Source organism: Balaenoptera physalus, assembly GCF_965194825.1.
Source record: "Balaenoptera physalus genome assembly, chromosome: 17".
Lineage (NCBI taxonomy): Eukaryota > Metazoa > Chordata > Mammalia > Artiodactyla > Balaenopteridae > Balaenoptera > Balaenoptera physalus.
In genome coordinates this window covers 83232381-83258164 of record NC_138895.1, presented here as the reverse complement: position 1 = coordinate 83258164, position 25784 = coordinate 83232381, and the positions used below count along the sequence as shown (strand labels likewise).

Genomic DNA, 25784 nt, shown 5'->3' with positions numbered 1-25784 from the left:
TTTTTTTTTTTTTTAAATTAATTAATTTATTTTTGGCTGCGTTGGGTCTTTGTTGCTGCGTGCGGGCTTTCTCTAGTTGCGGCGAGCGGGGGCTACTCTTGGTTGCGGTGCGCGTGCTTCTCATTGCGGTGGCTTCTCTTGCTGCGGAGCACGGGCTCTAGGCACACGAGGTTCAGTAGTTGTGGCTCGCGGGCTCTAGAGCGCAGGCTCAGTAGTTGTGGCGCACGGGCTCAGTTGCTCCGCGGCATGTGGGATCTTCCCGAACCAGGGCTCGAACCCGTGTGCCCTGCCTTGACAGGCGGATTCTTAACCACTGCGCCACCAGGGAAGTCCTACTCTTTGCCCTTAAAAGCAATCTGTATAGAATGTGTCCACCAGCAAAATATTTCCCAGATGATGGTAATTTTGTCATTAAAAAACGAGCTATTTAAATCTTACACGAAACGCATACACATATATCAATAAATTATGTAAATCATGTATGGATGGAGTTTGTCTTGGGGTGAGTATAGGTTGTTTGTCCCCCATTTAAGTGGAGAGAGGATGTGGGGTGTATCTTACAGCTTGTAAACTGATGGAAACATCACAGAAAGAAGCTTGAAGGACTGCCACCCATCATGTTGAATTGGAAGTGATTGTTAGAAGTACTTTATCTGCAAATCGCAGTGGAGGTGTATGTAGCACGCAATGCAGAATGGGCAGAAACTGAAAGCGTGAGTCTCAGTTTGAGGCGGTCAGGGCCGGACACTTGCACGCTGGGCTGTTGACCGCAGCTGGAAGAGCCCTGCCCCCGGGCCCGCAGAAGGTCAGCACAGCCAAGCGTCGGCCACAGGCTCCGCTCAGGAGCGGCGGGGGCCCCGAGCCTAGCGAGAGGGTGTGAGGCTTCATCAGTTTCAACCAAATTATTTATGTGTCCTTAAAGTCCCTCTAGACTTACACACCCTTGCATTTTGCTGTCATTCCACAGCACGATTGGGGGTGTCGCTGCCTGCTTTGATGGCAGGTTTCTGGGCCCAGCAGCTGCTCCGCGCAGGCCCACTCGCTCTTCCTCTTCCTCTTCCTCAGCCGGGAGCCCGACTCTGCCCCCTCTCGCTGCCGCCCTGCGTTGCAGGCCTGGCCGAAGGCCTCTGGTCCCCGGGTCCTCCCCACGGTCTCCGGACTACGAGTACATCCTCACGTTCTTCACCGTTCTCCGGGCTAGACTGTGGCAGCAAAGCAGGGTTTAACCACAGCCAGACCGGAAATGCACTCTGTGTAGACGGCAGCCAGCACCTGGGTTTGAAGCGCTCTTCCAGGCACCAGGCGGCCCCCTGTAATCCGACACTCATGACTTATAAATGGGGCCTGACGTGCCTCTCATGAATTTTAGTCATCACCTAATTGCAGAGCAGGGCAGGTGTCTCGCGCTGTTGGTTTCGCGTGGGGTGGTCGTCAGTGGTGTGGCCTGGGGCAGGGTGGGGCAGGGTGGGCCAGGCCCAGCCCTTGCAGGTCGTCTGCGTCTCTGGGCCCGAGCGTTCCACCTTCCCTGGCGGTGAGGCCACACGTGCGGGGGCAACACAGCCCCTGTCCTCGGGGAGGGCAGGCCAGCTTTAAGGGGAGGACACCCACTTTCGCAGCGGGTTCCGAGGGCGCCACGCAGGACAGCACCGCAGGCCAGGGCACGGAAGCCCCGAGAGCCGGGCTGCCGGGAGGAAGGCTCAGAGGCGAGCCTGGACGGGGAGCCAGACCGCGACCGCCGGCTTTCCCGTGTCACCAGCTCTGGGGCCCTGCCGTGCTGCAGTATGGCGAGGCCCTGGCTGTGGCCGTGCAGAGGAGAAAGTTCTGGAGGCAAGCTCCAGGGGTAGGGTGGAGCTGGCACACTCCCTGACCACCCCTGGAGCCCTTTTCTGGTGGGCGGGGTGGAGGGATGCTGGAAGTGCTAACAGAAGGGCAGTGTCGGAACAGGCTCGTGAATAAGGCTCCCACGCCGGCCCAGGGATGTGGCCTGTCACCTGTCAGTCCTCCCCAGGGTCCTGGACAAGGCCGTCTGTACCGAGGGAGCTGCGGCTCAGGAAGGGAGGTGGCTTGCCCAGCAGTCCATGGCCAGAAAGTGTAGAATCAGAATTCGAGCCTCTCCTCTTCTTGAGAGCAGGCCAGGCCTGAGTCTGCAGCGAACTAGGAGAGGAGAGCGGGGCTAACGGTGTTGGTTCCCGCTTCCCGCTCTTAGAAGTGAGGTCTGCGGACCCCGTGGTAACGATGCCAGCAGCAGTTGTTCCAGTGACCTAATCCCTATACAAATCTGCAGATGACATTATCTTACAGATTTTTGCAGGTGAGGAAGGAGGTGCCCACAGAATTAGGTCAGTGGTGGAGCTGGGATTTGAACTCGGCTCTCAGCGCCCCTGCCCCTCAGGAGGTGCGCCAGCTGCGCTTGGCGGAGATGTGATAAAGGGAGATGGGGTTAGAGGTCTTTAAAAAATACTCGAGATCTCTATTGATAAAGGTAATAGCAACGTTTAGTAAGAATTTAATTTTTTAAGTTTCCAAACACTTGCTAGTTTTCATGTAATAGCGTTTTCAGGAGGCAGGATATAATGACCAGACCCTGAAGGCCCCGCTGTCTGCAGCCCAGGGGCCTGCTGGAGCCAGCTCCTAAATTCCAGGAATCCTCTGGGTCCGTCCTTGGCTGAGCACACCCATTATTTAAACATTAATTACGCGCTTACGGATGAATTGCGTTGACAAGGAAGGTAACACACTCGCCTGCCTAACTACCTATCCGCCTACACTTCACTGTCCCCGGCCCTTGGAGGTGACCTCTGTGTGTCGTGTCTACGTGTGGAGATGTCGTGCAAAGGCTCTCTGAACCTCCGGTTCACTGACCTCGCTTCGGTACCGTGAGGCCGGCCGGAGGGAGCACTGACTCACGCCGGGGAGGTTGGCCGGCGTCCGCAGGAGGGCTCCCCCCGCCCTAGCACATGCTCCTTAACCTCGCTCCACCGGAGCTTTGGGTGTGCTGCTGCCCGCTTGTTATTAAAGCCAGAGCTGTGAATCGCAGCAGATAGGGCGGTGGCTGGGTTCTTTCCCCGCGACCCTAATTCAGGTCGCAGACTCTCAGAGTTGGGAGAGACCTTGGCTGCCACTGCGTCCAGGCCTTGCACAGGGGCCAGCCTGGGCCGGGGTGCCGAGTGGCCGTCGCGGGGCTCGGGGCGGGCTTGTTCCCCCTACCCGTGCCCTGGGCACGCTTGCTTAGTGCGGCATCTGTTCCGAAGAGCGTGGGATGGGTGGTGGGGAGGGGCCGGTGCTCCAAGTCTGCAGTGGGCTGTGCTCCTGGGAGCTGGGGGAAGAAAGACCCCCGCAGCCAGGCCCCGGCAGAGCAGGAGGGGCGCCCACGGGTTTTCCAGAGGCTCAGTGCCTGTGTGCATCTGGCCGAGGGCATCCTGCTGGGCCCTGGAGGCTCCTCCTCGTTTCAGCATAGGACCACTGCTCCCACCGAGGTGCTGGGCAGCCCCCGAGTGGGGCTGGCGGTTTACTCCCTGGAAACTAAGCCCAGCCTCAGGGCCAACATGAGGGGCTGGAGCATGTTTATTTTACCGGAAGAAAGGCCGTTCGGAACCTTCCGGAATTTGACTGATGGTGCCTTTGGTAAGTGTGAATCGTGCTATTTCCAGACTACTGCCTCTCCATCCGAAATAGCTCATTCGGCACCAAAGTCCACCCGCAGGGAGCACCTAATGCATAAACCGAACGAACCCTATCACATGGCTCTCCCCGCGGCACTGATGTCGCCGCTGTCCCCGACGTCACTGGGACTGGCCCCCGCGTGGCCCCGGTTCTGGGACCTGTGCCTTCAGGCACCTGTCTCTGCTCTAATGCTGTGATGAGGGACGTCTGTGTTCAGTTCTTGGGCTCCCAGGCCCAGCCCGGGGCGAGTGCCTAGACTCTGGGAAGGGGCTTGGGCCGCACAGGATCCCCCGCAGACACGCACAGGGCCCGGCCCGTCGTTGCTGTTCCAAGGGGGAGGCCCCAGAACAGGCATCTGAGCTTCTTTTTTTTAATCCTTCTTCCTACCTTCCCGGGATTCTGGAAGACTTCTTCAGCTCTGTGGCCCTCCATCCGGCTGGACGAGGGGTTGCCCCCTGCCCAGTGCAGACCCTCTCTGCTCAGGGGGGGCCCTTTCCTCGGTACCATGCCTGTATCCGGGCCCCGGCGCCTCGGCAGGACCCGTGCTTTTTCACGGCTGTGGCCCTCAAGGGGGCTGCTTAGTGCCCCGTTCCCCACTGGGTTGGTTACGTTCATCCGGGGTTACTGCAGGCTGCCAAGCGTTCCCACAGAGAGCGAGTTCTCATGGCTTTAATGTTATCATGAAGGTTTTGTCTGAGAATACAAGCATATCTTGATGGGGAAGGCTTTGTCTATTGAGAGAAAGAATGTAGTTCCTATTCCCATTTCAGATCTTTTGTTAAAGATTTATAGGCAGCTTTCCCAGTCCCCTGGCCCCCTCCCCCCAGAAGGACCAGTTTATCACAAAAGCCGCTGAGCTGAATGGGAGGCCGCGCGTGACTGAGCGTGGCCGCTGTCGCCCGTGACCTCACACAGCCCTCGGCGAGCGGTGACACCCTCGGCGTTTCCTGTGAACGGGGAGCCTTTCTGGTCCCACCATTGTTGTTCATTTTTGCCGGGAAGAAAACAAAAATTATTTACTACACACCGGTGCTGCGTGTGTTTAGAGCCTTGCTGGGAAATGCCGTGTCCGGGGCTCCCAGCGGCAGCCACGCCAGGGACGGACGGGGATGGGGCTGTGTTCTCGGGGCTCGCTCCTCCGGGGCTGCTTTGGGGACGTGATGGGAAGTGTTTGTCTTTCTTGCCCAGCGCGGGGTGACCCCGGCTGTCACCACACCGCCAGCGCTCAGCTCCTGGTGGGCTTGCACTCCCTCTGCAGCCCAGGGTGACTTTCAGGAGAACTGGGGACACGGTCGGTCCAGTCAGCGCCTCCTGGGCGCTCCTGCCTCCTCGGCCTGACCAGCTCCCCCTGGTCCTGCAGCCTCTGCCCGGATCCCCCTCTGCGGAGGCCTTCCCTGGGTGTGGGGGGTCCCGTGCCAAGCAGGGAGGAGGAGGGGTGCGGGTGGGAGGGCCCGGCAGCGTCTTCACGCAGCAACCACGTGGTTCTGGTCCCCACGCTTTCCGGGCTCTGTGCCAAGAGCTGGCCCTTGTGCCAACGCCCTCTGCCCTCCTGGGGCCTTCGGCCAAGTCTAATAAACAAGGGCCAGCTGGGTTGGCAGGTAGGTGGCCTGGTGACCTCCGAGGGCAGTTTCGGGGTGGGGGGGGGCTCTGGGGGAAACCAGGCTGCAGTAGGGGGAGAGAACGGGAGATGAGGAAGGAGTCGCTTGAACAGGGTCGGGTGGGGGGCGACGATGGCACCGTAACCAGAGGAAGGTGCGGCCCGGCCGCCTCGGCAGCTGTCGGACGGACAGGCTGGAGCTGGCGGGGGCGGAGGGCAAAGCTGAGGGGCGGCTGGGCTGAGGGTCTGGCTCCCTGCCAGCCCCGAGCCATTGGTCTCTCAGGGTCGGTGCGCTGGTGAAGGCGGCCCAGGCTCCGGGGAACCTCCACAGCGGGTAATCCACGCGTACCTGCAGCCCCTCCTGCTCCCTCCTGGGGCGGCCAGCGCTCTGGGTGGCGCGAAGCCTGGTGATGGTGGTGTTTCTGGGCGAGCAGGACACGGGTTTGGGGTGAATTACTAACCAGCACCCAGCTTGACGACTTTCCTAATGAGTTCCTAAGAGTCACTTTAAATTGCGTGCCCGTTTGAATTTCAGTTACATGCATGTTTTCAGAGAAGGTTGACAGAACTTGCCAGTTCACGTCTGTGCAGCTCGTACCTCACCCTGGTACTGTCACACAGGTCAGAAGTCGCCTCTGCGTCTAAGGGGATGCGCCCACAGAACACAGGCTCCCCCGACAGCCCGGCCCCGAAAGGCCACCTTCAGCAAACTTAGCACAGGGCACAGCTCGGTGCAGAGGAGCCTTCTGGGGGGGCGGGCGGGCACTCCAGCCCGAGCAGGGGCACACGGGACGGAGTGTGACTCTGGTGACGCGCACTTGAACCTCAGAAGCTCTGCGTGCGGGGTGAGCTGCGCTCTTCCCCGGGCAGGGCAGTGTCCTCAGCGCAGCAGCTCCTTGGGCAAAGTACACACACGACGGCCAGCAGGCACAGGGGCCCCAGGAATGTCAGTGCCGCTGCCCGAGGGGAACTGGCACTGGGTCAGCCTGTCGGGTGCTGAAGCGTGAGCTGCCACGTGAGGGCTCCTTCGGGCTCCTGTCGGGCGCGGGGCGATCCCGGGGCAGTGCAGACTGCTCACGCCGTGCTCCCTCCCAGGGAGGGGCGAGAAGCCCGGGTTTCCAGGGGGCGCCTTCGGCGAAGATGGCTTTCTCTGTCGCCTTGCATGGCCAGCCTCTCCACACGTGTCCATGTCGTAGCATGTACTTGGGAAGAGCACAGGCTTTGCATCGGCCAGACCCTGTGTGTCCCACATTTGCCGGCCCGGTCGGTCGCGGGTGGGCGGTGGGCACTTAGCAGCCGAGGGCGAGCCGGGGCCGGGGCATGTCTCCCAGGCACTCCCTGTGTCCTCTGCGGTCAGTCTTCAGCTACTCCCGTCTGACGCAGAGCCTTGCAGCTCACAGACGTTCACAGAATGTTTGTGTAGGCCAGAGAGAGAGAGTGTGGACAAGCAATTCTCTTGTGACCAGGCCCTGTAGCCCCTCTCAGCGCATGGTCACCACTGTGGTAATGAGCCCATGGCCAGAAGCAAGCGCTTGGCCACTGTCTGTGCCCCTCCAGCTAAGAGGCCGGATCTTCAAGGAACAGTTTTATCCGTGCAGCTTCCCCTCTAGTGCGTGTCAGCACTAGAGAGCATCCAAAATAGGAGAAGGGCCGGGCACCCGGTGAGCTTCTCATTGTCTTATGGCTTTTCCCCTGAAGATTGGCCTCACATGATGCCGCCCAGAGGGGCTAGAACACAGCTGGGTATCCGAACCCAAGGGCAGAGTTAGAGCCGGGGAACCCCAAATCCCATTTGTCATCTCTGCTCGTAATTCTTGGCAATTCCTGAAATGGGACAGATTTTAGCTAAAGCTAAAAAAACAGGGGAGACAGTTTTGAGTTCGAGTCCAGCCAAGCTAATTGTTTGTTAAAACAAAAATATCAACGCTGGTAAAACCCGAGAGGGATTGGGTAGGATGAGTGCATCTCCTAAAGCTGGCTTCTCTACTTCTTGTTACCTATTAGTGTTGATCTCATTTGAAACAGACACTCTTGTGTGTTGAATTTGTGAACAGTACGAATGTATCTCATCCCACCAATGTCAGGACAAAATTACTTTTTTATTCTCATTTCTTTTTCAAAAAGAGATCCGGAATAGAAGAATAACAGTCCAGCATCTTGTCAGTGTTTTTCAAAACTGACCTATTTTAAGATCATGTTATTCCTGAGTAATGTTCAAAGAGTGATGGGTAATCTGGATAGATACTTTTTTCTTGTATTTTCTCCTAGAAAAACTTTTAAAAGGCAAAAGCTTAACCAATAAGAGTATCAAATCAAATGTCAAGAAAGTATTTCCAGTGTTAGGACAATATACGCATGTGCCTCAAGTTAAACTGTGCAAAAATTTGTTACTAATTTCTTGGGTTTTTAAGCTCTGAAATACGTATCAAGTTAAACTTAGTCATGGCTGTTCTAAGATGTACTTAAGGAGAGAAGGAGTCTTTATGTTCATTTTTTTATATGTGTTTTATACCTGCATATCTGTGCAAAAACGCTTTTACCAGAGTTATTCATCAAAGTCCAGTTATTGACCTTTGTGGGGGGAAATATATCATTGTTCATCGAAGGAATGTAACAGAATATAGTCTCTGCGACACATCGTTTTACAATGTCTGCACTACAACTCAACACTGTTAGACATTTGGGGAGAAAAGAAAATGGAAAACATGACTTTCACTCCAGAGAAAAAGCCACAAGGCACCTGACCCCAAGATGATGACTTGTGTTGGAATCATCAGACACGTTCTGACTCTGCTCGGGGACATAAAGGAAAGCAGGCTCTAGGTGGAGAGTAGAAAATCTCAACAGAGAAATAGAAGCTATTTTAAAAAAGAACCAAATGGAAATTCTGGAATTGAAAAATGCAGTATCTGAAATAAAAATTAACCTTTATGATGAGAGAAGATTCAGTGCACTGAGAAATTGGTCTGTAGAAATGACTTAATATGAAGAACAGGGAGAACAAAGGTTGAAAAAAGAAATGAGCAGAGCTTCAGGAAGCAGTGGGACAATGTCTAATATACGTGTAATTGGAGTCCTGGAAGAGAGGAAAGAGAATGGGGCATCAAAATGTGAAGTAAGAAATAACTGAAAACCTCCTAAGTTTGGTGGAAGCTTAAATCTACAGCTTCGTGAAGCAGGATGAATGTAAAGAAAGCCTCGCTTAGGCTCACCATAGTCAAACTGCTGAAAAGCAGCAACAAAGGGGAAATCTCGAAGGCACCAGAGGAAGAAAAGACATGTATGTAGTCATGTGGGCTGTCACAGCCTTCTCGGAAGACAGTGGAATTGTGTCTTGAAGTTCTGGCGGGGAGAGGAGTTGACCCAGAGTTCTATATCCAGCAAAAATATCTGTTAGGAACAAAAAGTGAAATAAAGAGAATTTAGGTAAATTCTAAGAGCGTTTGTCATCAGCAGACCTCTGTGAGAAATGCTGAAGAAGCTACAGACAGTTCTTCAGGCTGAAGAGAAGTGATACCACACGAACACTGGGATCTCGAGGAAGAAGGAAGGAAAGGTATGGAAATGGTAAGATGGGTGGGTAAAAATAAAAGACCAGTTTCCTATTAATTCTTTTAAAATGACTGTTTAAAATAAAAACTCACAGCACAGCGTGGGGTTTATCATGGCTGCAGATGAAACGTATGTGCCAGCTTCAACATAAAGGGGCTTGGGGTAAACGGGCACAGACAGTCACTAATTTCTTATGTGACGTGAACAATATCCACAAATAGACTGAAAGTTGACATGTAATATAGTCTCTAGAGCAGCCACTACAAAATAATGCTAAAAAGCCAATGTGTAAATTAAAATGGAATGTGGAGAAATACTCAGTTAACCAAAAGAAGGCAGGAACAAGAGGAATGGAGACCCCAGGAGGGGGCAGACTGGAAGCAAGTAGGAAAACGGCAGCCCTGACGTCACCCACGTGAGCAGTTACTCTAAATGTAAGTGACGAAACACGCCAGCGAGGAGACACACCAGAGTGGGTGGAACAGCGAGACCCGCCCATCTTCTCGTAAAACACCGTGACTGATGCCGAGGGGTTGAGGTGAAAAGGTGGGAACAGGCAGCCTGAGTCGGCTGGTGGGAGTATTAACCCCAGATAAAGACGAAGCATTGCCGGGGGTACAGAGGGCAGCTCACAGGATGGAAGGGTGGGCTCAGGAGTGAGGTGCGTGTGCTCCTGATGAACAGAGCCTAAGACACGGGTGAAGCAAAGACGGGCAGACACCAACAGTCATTCGCAGTCATTGTTGGGAAATTTCACACCCCTCTTTCCGCAGTAATAGGGCCGACTGTGAGCACAACTCAGGAGACAGACAAACCCTGGACAACACACAACCGCGCTGCATCTAGAGCAGGGGTTGGCAGGCGGTTCCTGTTGGGGCCAGAGTGAATGTTCCTGGCGCTCTGGCCGCGTGTCTGTAGCAGCTCCAAGCCCTGCCATGGAGCTCAAAGCAGCCATTCATCAGCGGACAAGTGTGGCCTCGTTCCAATAAAACTTTATTTACAGACACTTTTTACACGTCAGGAAATGTTCTTACTTTGATCTTTTTCGACCGTTAAAAAACGTAGCAACGTTCTTAACAAAAAGGGGCCGCAGAGTTGCTCAGTCGTGTTCCAGAGCATTGACCTTGAGAAGGGAGAGGGGTTGGAACGAACACCTTTCCTCCGAGCAGCGACGGGATGACAGTGGGGCCCTGCTGGCCGCCCTGCCCGGCAGCCCCCCTCCGGCCACGCCCAGCGGAGGTGCCAGGAGGGATCCAGTGCTGACGCCTCCCGAGTCCCCGACATCCAGGCAGGTGCGTGGGATGATGCTGCGGGTCCCGAACCTCCCGTCCCTGGTCCCTGGTCCCCTGTCCCCTGTGAGAGGCCCGGCCGGGGTCGCAGGGCCTTCTCCTCTGTAAAGAGCTCCACCTGCCATGGCCAGAGAAACACCCACCCCCTCTGCCCCCACTGCCTGGCAGCCCATCCGCTTCTCTCCCTCAGACTCAAGGGTGCTGCCCTCCCGACCCGCTCAGTCCCTGAAGCGCCACGGGTCACCCTGAGATGCTTGTCGCCTGGTGAGTTTGCTAATAATGCCCGTGTCCCTGGGAGTGGAAGCTGCCGAGGCCAGGAACCACCGCTCCCCCACTGCATAGCAAGCACAGCTGGTCCCAGGCGTGTCGTGTGCCCGGACCCCCTACTCGTGGACCAGTGTTGAGTGCGTTCAAGACCGGGAGCCAAGATGACTGATGCCAGGAGGCATGTGTGTGGTGGGCTGGCTGGGGATGGAGAAGGTGGCCTGGGGCAGATGGCAGGCCTGGCGGGTGAGGGCACTGGGGGATGGGGTGGCCAACCACAGCTGAAGATCAGACCCGGGTTGGGGGCCGGCCAGCAGCAGTGCGCAGGGTCAGAGGTCGGTGGTTGGGGTCTTCAGGCTGACCCCGCTGCAGGTGCACCTCGGGTTTGGTTCAGTTCAACAGTCGTTGGTACCTGCCTCTGTGGGTCTCCGCCCTCAGGGATGCCCGTCTCTTGGGCACGCGTACAGGTGGTTCAGCAGGTGTGGAATTACAGCAGCGGTGGTGAGCCCGGCTGAGTGGGAGCCTCCTGGGTGGGTGACCCCCTCAGAGTTCTAAGAGGCACCAGGTAGGGAGGTGAGAGTCAGCAGGTGCAGAAGTCCAGAACACTTCTTGTGCCTGAAGCTGGAGGGCCAGGCCCCCAGGGGAGACGGCAGGCACGGCAGGGAGTCGACGTGTGTGCACACATGCCTGCGTGTGTGCAAGTGCGTGCGTGCTGCAGCTCTGCACGGAGCCCCGTCACCAAGCTAGTCACCGTTCGTTAGGAAAGTTGTGACCTTTGAAAAGCCCAACAATAGTTAAGAGTCTGTCCATTGGGGTAAGAATGCTTTCCTTTCTCTCTGAAACCGACTACACCGCACCCTCTAAATGGTTTTGTGCGGGAGCCGTTTTTGAGAAGCCTGATGCTTAGACACTGTGCGTTCTTGAGCATAGGAAGTGTCGGCGCGGCCGACGTGGCGGTACCACTGTCGTTTTCCCCGGTGCCTGACTTTGACAGTGAACGCCGAGGACCCGGGCCTGCCACGTAGACCACCGCTTGTCAGCAGAGCACACTCGGCAGGCTTCTCATTTCCTGAAACACCAGTACGTTCTGCTGACTTGAATCAGGAACAGAATTCGCCCTTCCTAAGGTTCTGTGTGGTGTAAAGGTCGAGGCTGACACCTTGAATTCTAGGCTGAATGCATAAATATTTTAATGGGCACGTTAGCAACGATTTTGAAAGGTGCTTCCCTCCTCCTTTGAAAACGATTTCCTCCTCCTACACAGTTTATTTTTCTTAGTAGTTCAGCACAATATTCCATTTCTCAGCGCCTTTGGTGGTGTAAAACATTAGCTAACAATCGCTGGCGTGCCAAGGCACGCTTTTATTTTTTTATGTAAACTCTTCATTGTAGTATGACATACAGAGAGGTGCATGATCCGAGTCTCCAGCTGGGTGAGTTGTCACCAGGGACCCCCATCCGGATCAAGATCAGAACATACCAGCCCGAAGCCCCTGCCCCTCCCAGGGGCGACCAACGCCCTGGCTTCTGCCAGCAGACACTCCTTTAGCCCCGTTGGACATCATGTAAATGGAACCCACAGTGTGTGCCCTTGTGCACCCAGCATGTGCGGGATTCCGCCGTGTTGTCCTGCGTATGAATGAGCCAGACTCGTTTCTCGTTGTTCCAGTGGCGACGGGCGTCGTGTTTGTGTTATAGGGAGGAAGCATGTAGAGTGGGGCCGGTGGGTACATAGACTTTGAAATCAGGCAGCCCTGGGTTTAAGTCCTAGGCTCCTACTTCTTCGCTCTGTGACCCAGGGCAGATTACCTACCTAAACCTCTCTGAGCTTCAGATTGCCCGCCTGTGAAATGGATACAGTAATCCCTGTCTACCTGGGCAGTTAGGAGGATTAAGCACCAGACACAACCCCCTGGTTCCAGCTGGACACACACTGAGGCTTCCCCTCTTGCTGCCTCTCAGTAGCCACTCAGAAGCCCACTGCTGGGGTCATTTAGTGCGACAGTGGCTGCGAGGCCCCTCTGCAGGACCCTCGTGATAGATTTCAGCTGTGAGGCCCACGATCCCGGGAGCGGAGCGTCAGTCCCCCGCCCGCCTTGTTCTGGGCTGACGGGCTCAGTGCCTGGTCCCCGAGGGTGGCGTTGAGCAGCCCCTGAGACCCCAGGCCCTGGTCAGGGCCAGAGGAATGAGAGGGTCTTGCCCTCGTGCCGACGCCCCTGCAGGAGCCTCTCCACGTGTGCACGGCGGCCCCGGGCCCGCTGGGTCCTGTGTCCTGCGCCATACGCTTTGTGCCCGCCTGCCGAGTGCTCCCTGGGCAGGTCCCAGGGCACCGGCTCTACGGCCCAGTTCTGGCCTGGGGCCACCTGATGCTTCCCCGTTGGGCTTTGGCTGATTTCAGACACCGGGCCTGGCAGGTGGGGACGTCTGCCTGGGGGCGCTCTAGCTGGCAGGGGTGTGTGCGCGTGGCCCGAGCTGCCTGGGGCAGGTGGTCTGCAGCGCGCTCGCTCACGTGTGTAACGGCCCGCGTGTCTGTTGCAGGCCTTCCGGAGCAGTACTACAGCCTCACCTGGTTCCTGAGCCCCATCCTTGGCCTCATCTTCACCCCCCTCATCGGCTCCGCGAGTGACCGGTGCACCCTAAGCTGGGGCCGCCGGCGGCCTTTCATCCTCGTGCTGTGCGTGGGCGTGCTCTTTGGAGTGGCACTTTTCCTTAACGGCTCTGCCATCGGTGAGTGTCCTGCAGAGCCCTGACCGGGACTCGATAAGATGTGCAGGTTTAAAGAGTTCAGACCGGCTGGTCCCGGACTGGGCAGCTGTGCCGAGCCCTGGGCGCCCGGGCGGTGGCCAGGCCACGGGCCCCACGTGGGAACGCCGTGGGAACCTGTTCTCAGGGAGCGTTTCCTGTTGTGATCCGTTTGTTTTTAATGCGTATCTGACACCACGTCCTGTTTCCAGCATTATTTCAGAAATTATCTTTTCTCTTTTTTTTTTTTCTCCTTTTCTTAGGCTTGGTATTGAAAATGTCCAGACTTAGTGTGATACTTTTTTTGTTGTTTGTTTCGTGTACTCGCGGTTTGTTTTGCTTCTTTTTGTTGTTGTTTTGTTTTCAACTGAAACAACTGCACGTGGGAAAATAGCTTTTGCTTGAGAGCAACCGTCAGCACTGGTGAAAAACAAAACCCTGTTTTCTGGCAATGACTTTCTAAGTCGAAGGCTTAATCTGTGTTCTGACATAGGCGAGCCTGCCCCAAGTCTGCATCAGTTCAGGCGGGGGTCACTGATGCTAGAGGCTCAGGGACTGGGGAGGGCGGCGCAGAAAACTTTGCTGTGCGGCCAGAGCCTCGCTCAGTTGCTCAGAGGCTGCGTGAGGCCTCCTGGGGCGAGCTTAGTGCCAGCTTGGTGGGGGCAGCCGAGGAAGGCCTCCCTGAGCTGAGCGCCCACCCACCTCCCCTCCATCCAGATGCCCCCGGATCAGGAGTCCGGGGGTGCCGCCCTCCTGGCGCCCGCGGCCACAGTTTAGAGGGCACGTTGCGGCTTTCTCGAGGACCTGTGTGTGCAGGTGGGCCCGGCCCACCGTGGCCCAAACGCGGCGGCTCGGAGCTCCGGCCCGGTGCCCTCTGTCCTGCTGCGCCTGTGTTGCTCCCGGGCGTTGCAGGGTCCAGGTAGCCAGCAGGTTCCTTGCCCTCACGCAGGGCGGGTGTGTCTGAGACCCGCCTCATCTGCAGAGCTCCGGGGCTAGTCCTGGGTTCCAGACCATGAGCCCAGGGCCCCCCCATCACTTTTGTGCACAGAGCGCCCCTCGGTCCCACGGCGGTGAATCCAGTGAAACCAGCTTTAGCTCAGCTGTCAGGGGGGCAGGTTGGTCTCTGGGTTCAGGGCCAGACTCGCCTGAGGGAGGTGCGTGATTACGGCTCACAGCCTCCTTCCCAGAGCCAGGAAAGACAAAACTCTCCTTCCCTCAGGAGACGCTGTGCCGAGGAGCACGTGCCCTTCTGGCTGCGGGTGGGAGGCCGCCGTCTCCCCGGGAGGTCACTGCCTGCCACCGGGCTGAGATCGGCTGCTCCTTTTTGCCCTGTCAGGTCTGTCCCTCGGCGATGTCCCCACCCGGCAGCCCATTGGCATCGTCCTCACGGTGCTGGGGGTGGTGGTCCTGGACTTCAGTGCTGACGCCACTGAGGGGCCCATCCGCGCCTACCTGCTGGACGTGGTGGACAGCGAGGAGCAGGACATGGCCCTCAACATCCACGCCTTCTCTGCCGGTGAGAGCGCCCCTCCCCCCCCCCGCCCCCGCCCCGCCCCGCCCCCGCCTTCGCCATCCCCCGTCCCCGCCTTCGCCATCCCCCCGGCCCCGCCCCGCCCCCGCCTTCGCCACCCCCCGCCCCTGCCTTCGCCATCCCCCGTCCCCGCCCCCGCCCTCGCCACCCCCGCCTTCGCCACCCCCCCCCGCCCTCGCCACCCCCCCCGCCCCGCCCCTGCCCCGCCCCCGCCCTCGCCACCCCACCCGCCCCGCCCCTGCCCCGCCCCCGCCTTCGCCACCCCCGCCCCGCCCCCGCCTTCGCCATCCCCCCGGCCCCGCCCCCGCCTTCGCCACCCCCGCCTTCGCCATCCCCCCCCCCCCCGTCCCCGTCCCCGCCCCGCCCCCGCCTTCACCACCCCCGCCCCCCGCCCCGCCCCCGCCTTCGCCACCCCCGCCCCCGCCCTCGCCACCCCCCGCCCCGCCCCCCCCTTCGCCACCCCCCGCCCCCTCCTCGCCCCCGCCTTCGCCACCCCCCGCCCCCGCCCCGCCCCCGCCCCGCTCCTCTGCGGTCGCCAGGGCGGGCGGAGGCTGCTGTCCCAGACGCCGGTGGGCCAGGCAGTGAGCTGGGGTCCTGGCAGGGCCAAGTGACTGTGGTCTGGGGTGGGGGACGTGCTAGCCCGGTGGCCCCAGTCCAGGGCCCTGCGCTGGCTGCTCCCTGAGTCGGGCGGCTTTCCCATCCGACGGGAATGTGGGAATGTGAGCTCAGGGGATGGCGGTTAGTGCGGAGAGCGTTCCCCAGGCAGCCGCCTGTTTCTGTCCGAATTCATGAAGCAGGAACCTGTCAGGCCGGGATTCCGAACCCGGGCTCAGGTGTCGTTCCTCCTTGCCTTGTTCCTCCCGTTTTCTCTGAGTGGCGGCCCTGGACCCCAGTGTGTGTGTGTGTGTGTATGTGTGTTGGGGGGGGGGTGTTGAACACCCGTCTGGGTTCCCCCCGGCTCGGTTCCCTCCTTGGGGGCTGAGGCGCCTGCGCCGCTCACTGCTGCCCCGCCCCGTCCCTCAGGCCTCGGCGGGGCCATCGGCTACGTGCTGGGGGGGCTGGACTGGACCCAGACCTTCTTGGGCGCCTGGTTCCGGACGCAGAACGAGGTGCTCTTCTTCTTCGCGGCCATCGTGTTCTCGGTGTCGGTGGCCCTGCACCTGTTCAGCATCGACGAGGAGCACTACAGCCCCCAGCAGGAGCGCGGCGTGGACGCGGCCGACGCACCGGCCCCCGGCCCCCGCGCCAGCGTCCTGGACGGCGGCGCCCTGTTCCCGGACGAGGTGCAGTCGGAGCACGAGCTGGCCCTGGACTTCCTGGACGCGGGCATCGTGCGGAGCAAGAGCGACTCGGTGCTGCACGTGCCGGACGCCACGCTGGGCCTGGAGCCCGAGCTGCTCTTCCTGCACGACATCGAGCCCTCCATCTTCCACGACGCCTCCTACCCCGGCACCCCCTGCAGCACCAGCCAGGAGCTCGCCCGGGCCCGGCCGCCCCGCCTGCCCCCGCTGCTGTGCGAGCCCGCCGGCGAGGACGAGACGCTGCTGGAGAACCACCTGAGCACAGCCGGGCTCCCCAACGGAGGGGGCTCCCCGCCCCGCGGCGGCCTGGGCGTCTGCAGCCGGGTGGACGTGAAGCCCTCAGCCACGGCGGGCTCCGGGCGGCGGCGCCGGCACATGTTCCGCCGGCAGGCCTCCAGCACCTTCTCCTACTACGGCAAGACCGGGTCCCACCGCTACCGCTACCGGCGCGCCAACGCCGTGGTCCTGATCAAGCCCTCGCGCAGCATGAGCGACCTGTACGACCTGCAGAAGCGGCAGCGGCAGCGCTGCCGCCGCCGCAACCAGAGCGGGGCCACCACGTCCAGCGGGGACACAGAGAGCGAGGAGGGCGAGGGCGAGACCACCGTGCGGCTGCTCTGGCTGTCAATGCTGAAGATGCCCCAGGAGCTGGTGCGGCTCTGCCTCTGCCACCTGCTCACCTGGTTCTCCGTCATCGCCGAGGCCGTGTTCTACACCGACTTCATGGGCCAGGTCATCTTCGAGGGGGACCCCAAGGTGAGCGCCCGGGGCCCCCACTTGGGACACTGGGGGGCGTGGCGGAGCCTGGCTGTGGTGACAGCTTGCTGCCCCGGCGCCCAGCAGGCCGCCCCCAAAGCTGCAGGGGTGCATGGTGGGCAGCCAGCCAGCGTGCGCCCCTGTTAACACGGTCGGGAGTCGTCATGTGCGCCCGAGAGGGCATTCACGCTGGGGTCCGCGGCGAGCAAACGGCAGGCTCTGGCGGGTGCCGGAGCGCCGAGGAGCCAGAGGCAGGAAGGCCCGCTCCCGCCGCGTACAGCCGTGTACAGACGCCGTGTGCAGACGCCGTGTGCAGAGGGTTAAAACGGCCATGTTGTGGGCTTGTGGCCAGGCCAGCTGGGCGTGGCTCCTAGTCCCCGCGGCATCAGCCGACTCGCACCTGTGCCCGTGTCGCCCAGAGTCGGGTCGGGAGGTCCAGGATGGTCCCAGCGCAGGCTCAGGCCTTCCCGCCCCACGTGGTCCTCACCACCCTGGACTGTCTGAGCTGCTTCGTGAGGCCTCTGGGCTCCAAGAGGGCAGAGGCAGGAGCTGCAAGTCGCATCCGCCAGACTCGGGGCAGGAGCGAGGCCGGGGGGATTGCAAACGATCTGCCACAGGTCCCGGCCTGGGCCGAGGCTGCTCCTCCTCCGTGTGGTGCTGCCACTGTGGTACACGGCTTGCCTGCCGTCGAGACGTAAATTGCGACGTAAATGACCTCCTTTGCCCGGAGGTACAGCACGCTGTCCCCACCCTCTGAACCCCAGTCTCGTTTCTGGAACAGGCTCCATCCAACTCGACCGCATGGCAGGCCTACAACGCGGGCGTGAAGATGGGCTGCTGGGGCCTGGTCATCTACGCGGCCACCGGTGCGACTTGCTCAGGTAAGCGGCCCCCAGTCAGGTGAGCCGTTTGCCTGGACATGCTCCATGACTGGAAAGACCGGCGGGCGTCCTGCTCTGTGGACGGCGGGCCTTGACCAGACAGGGCCACCCCTCAGGGACAGCAGCGTTGAAATCCACTCATCCTCATCTTGGGAATAAGCCACCTTAGCCTGATACCGGGAACTGGTGTCCTGAGACCCGCCGCGGGCTGTCCTCTGGGCAGGCGCCTGCCCAGGCTCCTCGGGGAGGGGTCTGACCACGGCTTGGGGGGTGGCGGCGCTGCAGGAGCTGTGCCCTCAGCCAGGACGCCGGGGGAGGTTGAGGCAGGCATCCTGGGTCCTGCCTGAGCGCATACCATGTGTTTGGGCCCTGCCGGAGGAGACAAGCAGCCTTTCCCTAGGCTCAGCTGTGTCCTGGAGGATAGGGGGTGGGAGTGACAGGCTTCAGTCCCGGGAGCGACATGCCGGCACACCTTCTCGAAACGGGGCAGAGCTGCAGTTAGGGGTCTCCTGGCTGAGCCTGGGCCTGGCCCCCTGCCTGTGCTCTTACCTGAGGATGACCAAGATAACGGCCAGGGGCAGCGGGCAGCCTTCATGACGGTCACGGTGCTGCCGATGCTTTAACAGAGGACTTCTCAGGAGGGCTGGGTCAGGAAGGGTGAGCAGGAGTCTGTCCTTCCAGACCCAGAGGGGGTGGGTGCTCGCGAGGAAAACCAGCAACAACTCAGTCCTCGAGGCAGGACCAGGCACAGGGCCCCAGAGGGTGCCGAGTGGGCCTGGATCGGTGGAAGGATCAGGAAGGCCTGACCTTGCAGGGTAGGGAGGCCCCAGGGGGCTGCAGGATAGCACCAGGTTCCTGAGCCAGGCTGAGCGCAGCGGTAGAGGGAGGGGAGCGAGTGGGCGATGCCTGTCAGTCACTGTGGTGGCCTCTCTCTCTGCAGCCCTGCTACAGAAGTACTTGGACAACTACGACCTGAGCATCAGGGTCATCTACGTACTGGGGACGCTGGGCTTCTCCGTCGGCACAGCTGTGATGGCCATGTTCGCCAACGTCTACGTGGCCATGATCATGATCAGCACCATGGGCATTGTCTCCATGAGCATCTCCTACTGCCCCTACGCCCTGCTCGGGCAGTACCACGACATCAAGGAGGTGTGTGGCCGGTGGGGGCGTGGGTGGCTGGTGGGTGAGGTCCTGGGGCAGGGTCACCAGCTGTGGGCGGCTCTAGGGTTCTCACCAGCCCTGCTGCATGGGACATTCCAGCTCACGTCTTCCCTTGCACTTGCACCCTCGGCCTGTGGCCTACCTGGGGTAGACTTCGTGTGTGTGGTCTAAGGTAGATCAGAACTTTATGGCTTCCCCACAAAGGATGGAGATGGCCATGTGACCCAGTGTCCCCACCCGCACTGCCGTGTCGTGATCGTCATAAGTCAGGTGTCTGTCTGTGGGGATCTTTGTATTCTCTTCCATGGGTCTGTCTGTCCTTAGACAGATGATGCTACACTGTCTTAAGTAGTTTTATAATAGGACCTGAAACCTGGTAGTATAAGTTCTTCAACTTGGTTCTTCAAGATTGTCTTGGGTATTCTTGACCATTTAAATGTTAGAATCAGCTTCTGGGATTTTTTTTTATTGGAAACACATTGATTACATATATCAATTTAGAGGGAGTTCAAAGTTTATAGTATTGAGCCTTTATGATATTCCCTAAATATGGTGTATTCTATTAATTGTTATAGTATATTTATAGATTCTTCTGGGCTTTCTGCATACACAGTCACATCATCCATGGATAATGAGCTTTATTTCTTGCTTTCCAATTCTTTTTAAAGACAATACTTCTGTTTCTCATTTGTATTTTTTTTCTTAATGAATTAATTAATTTATTTATTTTGGGCCGCGTTGGGTCTTCATTGCTGCACGCAGGGTTTTTCTAGCTGCGGCGAGAGGGGGTTACTCTTTGTTGCAGTCCTCGGGCTTCTCATTGCTGTGGCTTCTCTTATTGTGGAGCATGGGCTTTGGCACACGGGCTTCAGTAGTTGCGGCACACGGGCTCAGTAGTTGCGGCTCACGGGCTCTAGAGTCACAGGCTCAGTAGTTGTGGCGCACGGGCTCAGTTGCTCCGCGGCATGTGGGATCTTCCCGGACCAGGGCTCGAACCCGTGTCTTCTGCATTGGCAGGCGGATTCTTAACCACTGCGCCACCAGGGAAGCCCCTCCAATTCTTTTTTTTAAAAACATCTTTATTGGAGTATAATTGCTTTACAATGGTGTGTTAGTTTCTGCTGTATAACAAAGTGAGTCAGCTATACGTATACTCCAATTCTTAATAGGTTTAATTTATTTTTCTTGCCTTATCGCAATGGCCAGAACCTCCAATACTATATGTTCGATAGAAGTCGGGTAGGGACGGGGACAAACAGGCTGAGGGGAAAGGCAGGTTTTGTGTCCACGCTTCTGAGCTAATGTTCAAACCCCGGGAAGGACGATCGACGGCTTGACCCCCGGCCCTCACGCCTGTGTCCTCCTCTCTTGCAGTACGTTCACCACAGCCCCGGGAACTCCAAGCGTGGCTTTGGCATAGACTGTGCCATCCTCTCCTGCCAGGTCTATATCTCCCAGATCCTGGTGGCCTCCGCCCTGGGCAGCGTGGTCGATGCGGTCGGGACTGTGCGCGTCATCCCTATGGTGGCCTCTGTGGGCTCTTTCCTGGGCTTCCTGACGGCCACCTTCCTGGTCATCTACCCAGAGGGGTCTGAAGAGGCCAAGGAAGAGCAGAAGGGCCTGTCCTCCCAGGCTCTGGGCGAAGGCGGGAGCGGCAGCATCGAGAAGCCCACGGTCCTGAAGCTGTCCCGGAAGGAGGGCCCGCAGGGGCTCTCGGAGACCGAGTCGATGGTCTGAGCCGCGCCCCGTGCACACACATTCCAGGGCCGGCAGGGAGGCGGGGAGGGGCGGGGGACACCGCCCCTGCAGGCTGGCTGCTGTGGCCTTAGCGGCAGCGCAAACCAGAGTGGAGGCTCGGTAGTTGTAGGGTAGCTTGGCGCCACTAGGCAAAAATACCACATTAATTACTTTTTCCACAATTAAAAAGAATCATTTGAAATCTTTTTTTTTTTAATCGAAAAAGATCTTTTAATTTCAACTTTGTCTTTTACTCTGCAGGTATATTATTCTGCATGTTTTAAAAGTATAAAGCAGATTTACAACGTAGACCATAAGTGATTTAGAAAAAAATAAGATTTTTGCATTTCTAAAGTTATAATTGAAAACAAAAAATATCTGATGTATTTTGCTATATCGTATCTGAATTCTTCAGATAGCAGTCATGTAGTCAGTGACTAAAACATTTTTATCAAATTTTTTTCCCTGTGGATGCCTACAGGTATTTGGACGTTCTGTCAGATCTCATCACATTTTGTTGGTGCTGCAGCTATTGGAGAGTATTTTTCTCTGATTACTTTAGAAAAAAAAAAAATTTTTTTTTTCTTCTTCTTTTTTTTCCCTGAAACTGTGGTTTTCTTGGAAGAACAGCATCTATCTCCTGTTTTCCTCAGAGTCTGCTGCATTGTGCCCGGGCAGCCCTGTTCGTGGGCGGCGGGCAGCAGTAGTAGTGACACCAAAGCCAGGAGGAGGCAAGGCCCCCGGGTTCTCGTGGGGTGACCAGGGCAATTCACAAGGGCCAATTCCAGACACCCCGCCCAGCGGGCTGGGATGGGCCGCCAGCGCCGGGGTAGCCCTTGAACTAGCAGACCTGCCCCTGCCTGCGGGCCTACCTGTGTGTTGCTTGCTGCCCGTGCTCAGCCTTCCTGCCCGTCGTCCTGTCCGAAGTTCCCTGGAGAGGCTGTGATTCTCACGTTGCACTTTGTCTTTAAACCATTTGTGGGGGAAATCACGAGGGCAGAGCTCCCGGTGTGGCTCTGCCTCTGGTGCCCCACCGCCAGGCCCACACGCCGGACACTCTGCACCCTTCTGACCTCTGCGCCTGCTCTCCCCGCTGGCCACTGGAATCAGAGCCACCTCACAGTGAAGAAGTGGGTCTTGGGATAGAAAGAAGGTCGGTCCGGTCCACGGGTCAACTCGGCACGGTGTTTCTGGTTTCAGCAGAGAACCAAACTCGGGCTCCGGGGAAGCACGGTCGTCACATGCTGCAGCTGTTTGGAAATGCTTTTCAAACCACACTCTCTTTATAACTAAGCAGTTTCTGCTTTTCTTCTTTGGAACGGTCAGTCTAGGTTTACTGATCTCAGGAGAAAGAGGGAGGCCTCCCGCCCATTACCCGGATAAAGTGAGAGAGGATTGTAATACTTCGCTGCCTCAAGTTGATGTTTTTTTTAAATAAAGTACTTTAAAATGCATGAGAATCATGCTGCAATATGATCATTCTAAAGCAAACATATATTTCAAGATGAAATTAAGCAGTTTTTAAATAAACTACTTGAATTTTCTGTGTGTTGAAAGGAATAGCCGTGTTTAATGTATTTGACCAGCCTCTGGTCTTGCCCTGTCTCTCCGTTGCTGGTGGCACTTTGTAGGTTGTGATTTGTGCCCAAGGGGCAGCGGTGCCTGTCCATGTCGGATGTGTCCACAGGCCACGTGTCCTCCCTCAGAAGCCCAGGATCACAGAGAACCGACCGGAAGACGGGAGTGTTTTCGATGGCATCATAGCTGGAGCATGGCCTTGGGAATCTCGTGCTTGGACGGGAAAGTCCTTCCCACCACTGAAGGCCCTCTCGGTGTTCCCGAGGCCCCCGCTGACCCACCGGCCATCCGGTGTGTGCTTCTCAGCACCCTCCCCCTCGCCCCCCCCTAACCAAGCGGGTGCCCCCAGCAGGTCACTTATATGCAATTCAGTGGCCTTCATAGCTTTCGGATGGTAGGTCCTCCTGCTGTGATTCGATCGCAGCCTGCGTTTAGCTGCTCCTCGAGGGGTCTCCTGGCAGCTAGAAAACGGGGAGGCCGGAGAGCAGAGAATATGGGGGGTGGCGGGGATGGTGGGGAGAGGGCCACCCCTCGCGGGCCCGCCCCTATCCACAGCCAGCGCTCCCTTCTAGACCCAGGGCCCCCAGGGCCCAGCTGGGGCTTGATTTATAGGAGCAAGAGGGGCTTGTGGCGAGACCACCACCTGAAAAGCGTGTTGACCCTGGAGATCCCAGCCTTAAACTTGACCGTGATCTGAACCAGCGAAGACATCAAAGGACATTTGTTGAAGTCACTTTAGGACAAGAACCACGCTGGAAGGTGCTTGTGATAAAGGCCCGCGAAGGGAAGGGCGTGACCACGATTGGCGGCTCCGTGCAGAAGTGAGTGTGCTGCCATCGAGTTTTACAGATTTCAAAGCCCTTTGGATGTTTGTGACCAAAGTGTGTCTTACTGTGTCGGTCTGGGAGGGCAGGTGCCTCGCGGTCTGGATCAGGAGCTGTCATGGAGCCGGCCTGCAGCACTGCCCTCCCGGCCCCTCGCCTGGGGGCGAGCAGGCACGGCGTGAGCGCTTTCACCTCGGCTCCGTCCTTGCAGTGAGGTTATTCCCAGGTTGCACTGACTGGAAGCTCTGTCGTCACCTTGTGTCTTAAGAAAAGCTGAGAGGCAGGGCGGGCGGGCTGCCTGCAGGAGGCGGCGTTGCCGACCATGGCTCAGGGGTGTGTGCTTCCTGTCGCTGTGCCTTGGGGCGACGTGGGGCGACTGCCGCAGAGCCGTCCTCTGTGGCCTGCTACCTCGAAAGGTCCTCTGTCTGGTGCTCCGGCCAAGGGGACTGGTCAGGCCGGGACAACCCCTGGGTAGGCTGGCCGGGTGGCTGATGCTGGAGATGACCCTGGAGTTGGCCTTGTGGGCCCCGGGGGTCTGCGGGCACCGCTCAGGGCCCGGTGCCCCTGAGCAGAGGGCTTGGCAGGGATTTGGTTGGTTGCCGTGTCGTATAAATGGACTTACTACCAGAATAGGGTAACATAGGTCTGGTTTGCACCCCTGGTTCCCTATGAAAGTCCGCTGAGTGAAGAATCTTTCAAAGCGATGCCCCAGACACACGGCAGGGGTCTGCCCCGTGCGGGAGTGCCCCCGGGGGAGGCTCGAGGGGCCATCGGGGTCGGCCAGGCGGGACCTTGTCCCCGTTCTGTCGGCAGGGTCAGCACTGCGATGTTCCCTGGGTGGCTGGAGGGCCCCTGAGGTGGGGGGGACCAGCAGTGTCCCCCAGAGGGAGGCAGGACGGCTGGGTCATTGGCTCCAAATAGTCCTCGGGTGTGTTTTCTTAAAGGCACGAGTGTGTGGAGGCGTAGATCACTGGCCCCCCAGAACCCCAAGGTGGAGCCTTTGAGAGGCTGCAGAGGCAGGAGTGGCTGGTAGAGCTTGTGGGGAAGGGCCGTCCTCTCTCTCTCCAGCCTTCGCCTTCCGGGCACCACAGGCCTCTGTAGCCTGGGCTGAAAAACGCTCCGGGAGGTGCCAGCCGATCCCTCCTGCGGCTGAGGGCGTGCGGCAGCCAGTGACGGGGACAGCTGCGCGGAGCAAGGCTGTCAGACACCAGATTCTCTGGACGTGAGCCACCTTCGAGCTGTTGGGCTTCCACCCGGGCTTCTGTCCACCTTTGGCTGCCCCAACTGGGAGCGCAGGCACCCCTGTGAGGGGCCTCCTGGGAAGGTTGCTGCCAGAAACGGACGTGCCCGACTCTTCGCGTTCCATCTGCAGGCGGCTGCTTCTAGGACACACCATCCATCTTCTGCCCGCTTCCGGGCCTGGGGCCTCAGGCCCGCCTGACAGGGCTAACGCGAGGGTCCACCCCCTGAGCGTTCCTGGGGCACAGCTGTCAGCGGAGTGGTGTCGATTCAGCGCGGCCCTTGGACACCCGGTACGTTTGGGGGCTGTTGTCATTACCTCCTCGTGGGGAGCCGCCCATCGCTGTCCTGGTCCCTTGGCCAGCCCATCCTCGGGAGTGGCTGCCTCCACTGGGCCCTCCACCGAGCTGAGTGCCCACCCTGCTCTCTTGCCCTACCCCGGGCTGCCAGGGGCACAGCTCCACGTGCTGTGGACCGAGACTGTCTCTCTGGGTGGCGGAGTGACCCAATTGTTGGAAATGCCTCTTGCTGCCAGAGAAACTCCCCAGGCATCTCGGAACAAAACTTATTTAGTTCCATTGTGAACTGGCCACAGGACAAGTTTTTTTTTTATCAACTTAATTAAGTTGGAGCACTGTAATAGCTCTTGCTGATTTTAGCAGTGATATAAGTGTGTGTTAAACACATAACGTTTTATGAGGAAAAGGGATTATAAAGAAAATAATATCGCACATCACTTAATTTTCTTATTAGGTGGGCGCAAGCGGCCTGGTGTTTGTGTGTCTTGATGCAGAGCCCTAGGTCTTGGGGCTTCTTTCCGCTTGATGTGGCTGCTTGGCGCGCTCTGCCCCATCCCTGTGCGCAAGGTCCTGTCTGTATAACACGCTCACTTTCCGGTGTAGACCAGGTTCTCCCTATGTCTGTTTCGCTCTGTCACTCTGTGGTTGAAACTTAATAAACCTTTCCCTGCCAGGTGACAGCATGGGTGTGTCTGTGTCACTTCTCCAGAGCCCCTCCCTCTGCCCTCTTGTGGCTGGGCTGTGGACCCAGGCCCGCCCCCTGCCCTCCTGGAACCTGGGTGGGTGTCCATGGTGGGGAGGGCAGAGACGCCCCACTCTGACCAAGGGCTGCCAGTGGGTGTGGACTAGGTAAGGGCTCCTGAAGTGTCCCCAGAGGCTCTCCCAGCCCCAAACCTGGGGCCCCGTGTCAGAACTCCCAGGCCCTCCAGGGTACCTGCCAGAGGCGAGGGGGTTGGGTGGGGGGGTGGGGGGGTCTCAGCTCGGCCCACCTCACCTGGCTCAGGTGGGCTTCAGGCTGAGCCAGCCGGTTATGATAACCACCCAGCATGCTGGTGACCTGTTGCACTTGGCAACAGAAGAAAGGAAGGGGGAGGGGCTCGCCCAAGGTCACGCAGCCGGTGAGAGATGAACGCTGGATGGGTTGATTTGTTCCGAGGCTGCTGACCTGCAGTGGGGCGGAGGCTGGCTCTGAGTTGGGGCACTGGGGAGGCCTACCTGGGGATGGCGGAGGGGCGAAGGGGCGAAGGGGCCGGCTCGGACCCTTGGCGGGGTGGGGTTGGGGGCGAGATCACCACGGGGTCCTGGTGTTGCGCCTGGGCATCAGGAGGATGGAAACTGGGAGGCCCTGGCCCTGCGCTTGTGCCCTG

General features: G+C 58.5%; 1 protein-coding gene across 5 annotated transcripts in view; it reads left to right on the top strand.

Annotated features, from left to right (window-relative positions):
• The window catches only part of SLC45A4 (solute carrier family 45 member 4), a 106573-nt gene that overhangs the window by 53616 nt on the left and 27173 nt on the right, over positions 1-25784 (top strand). For 3 of the 5 annotated variants that reach the window (XM_082433836.1, XM_082433840.1, XM_082433837.1), the window contains 6 exons: positions 12904-13092; positions 14444-14623; positions 15662-16695; positions 17477-17576; positions 18517-18728; positions 20115-21156. In XM_082433836.1, the coding sequence (XP_082289962.1) occupies positions 12904-13092; positions 14444-14623; positions 15662-16695; positions 17477-17576; positions 18517-18728; positions 20115-20477 (2078 nt within the window). In that variant the 3' untranslated portion in view covers positions 20478-21156. Of the gene's footprint in view, positions 1-12903; positions 13093-14443; positions 14624-15661; positions 16696-17476; positions 17577-18516; positions 18729-20114; positions 21157-25784 lie in introns of those variants that run through there. The other 2 variants (XM_082433839.1, XM_082433838.1) reach the window with 2 other exon arrangements.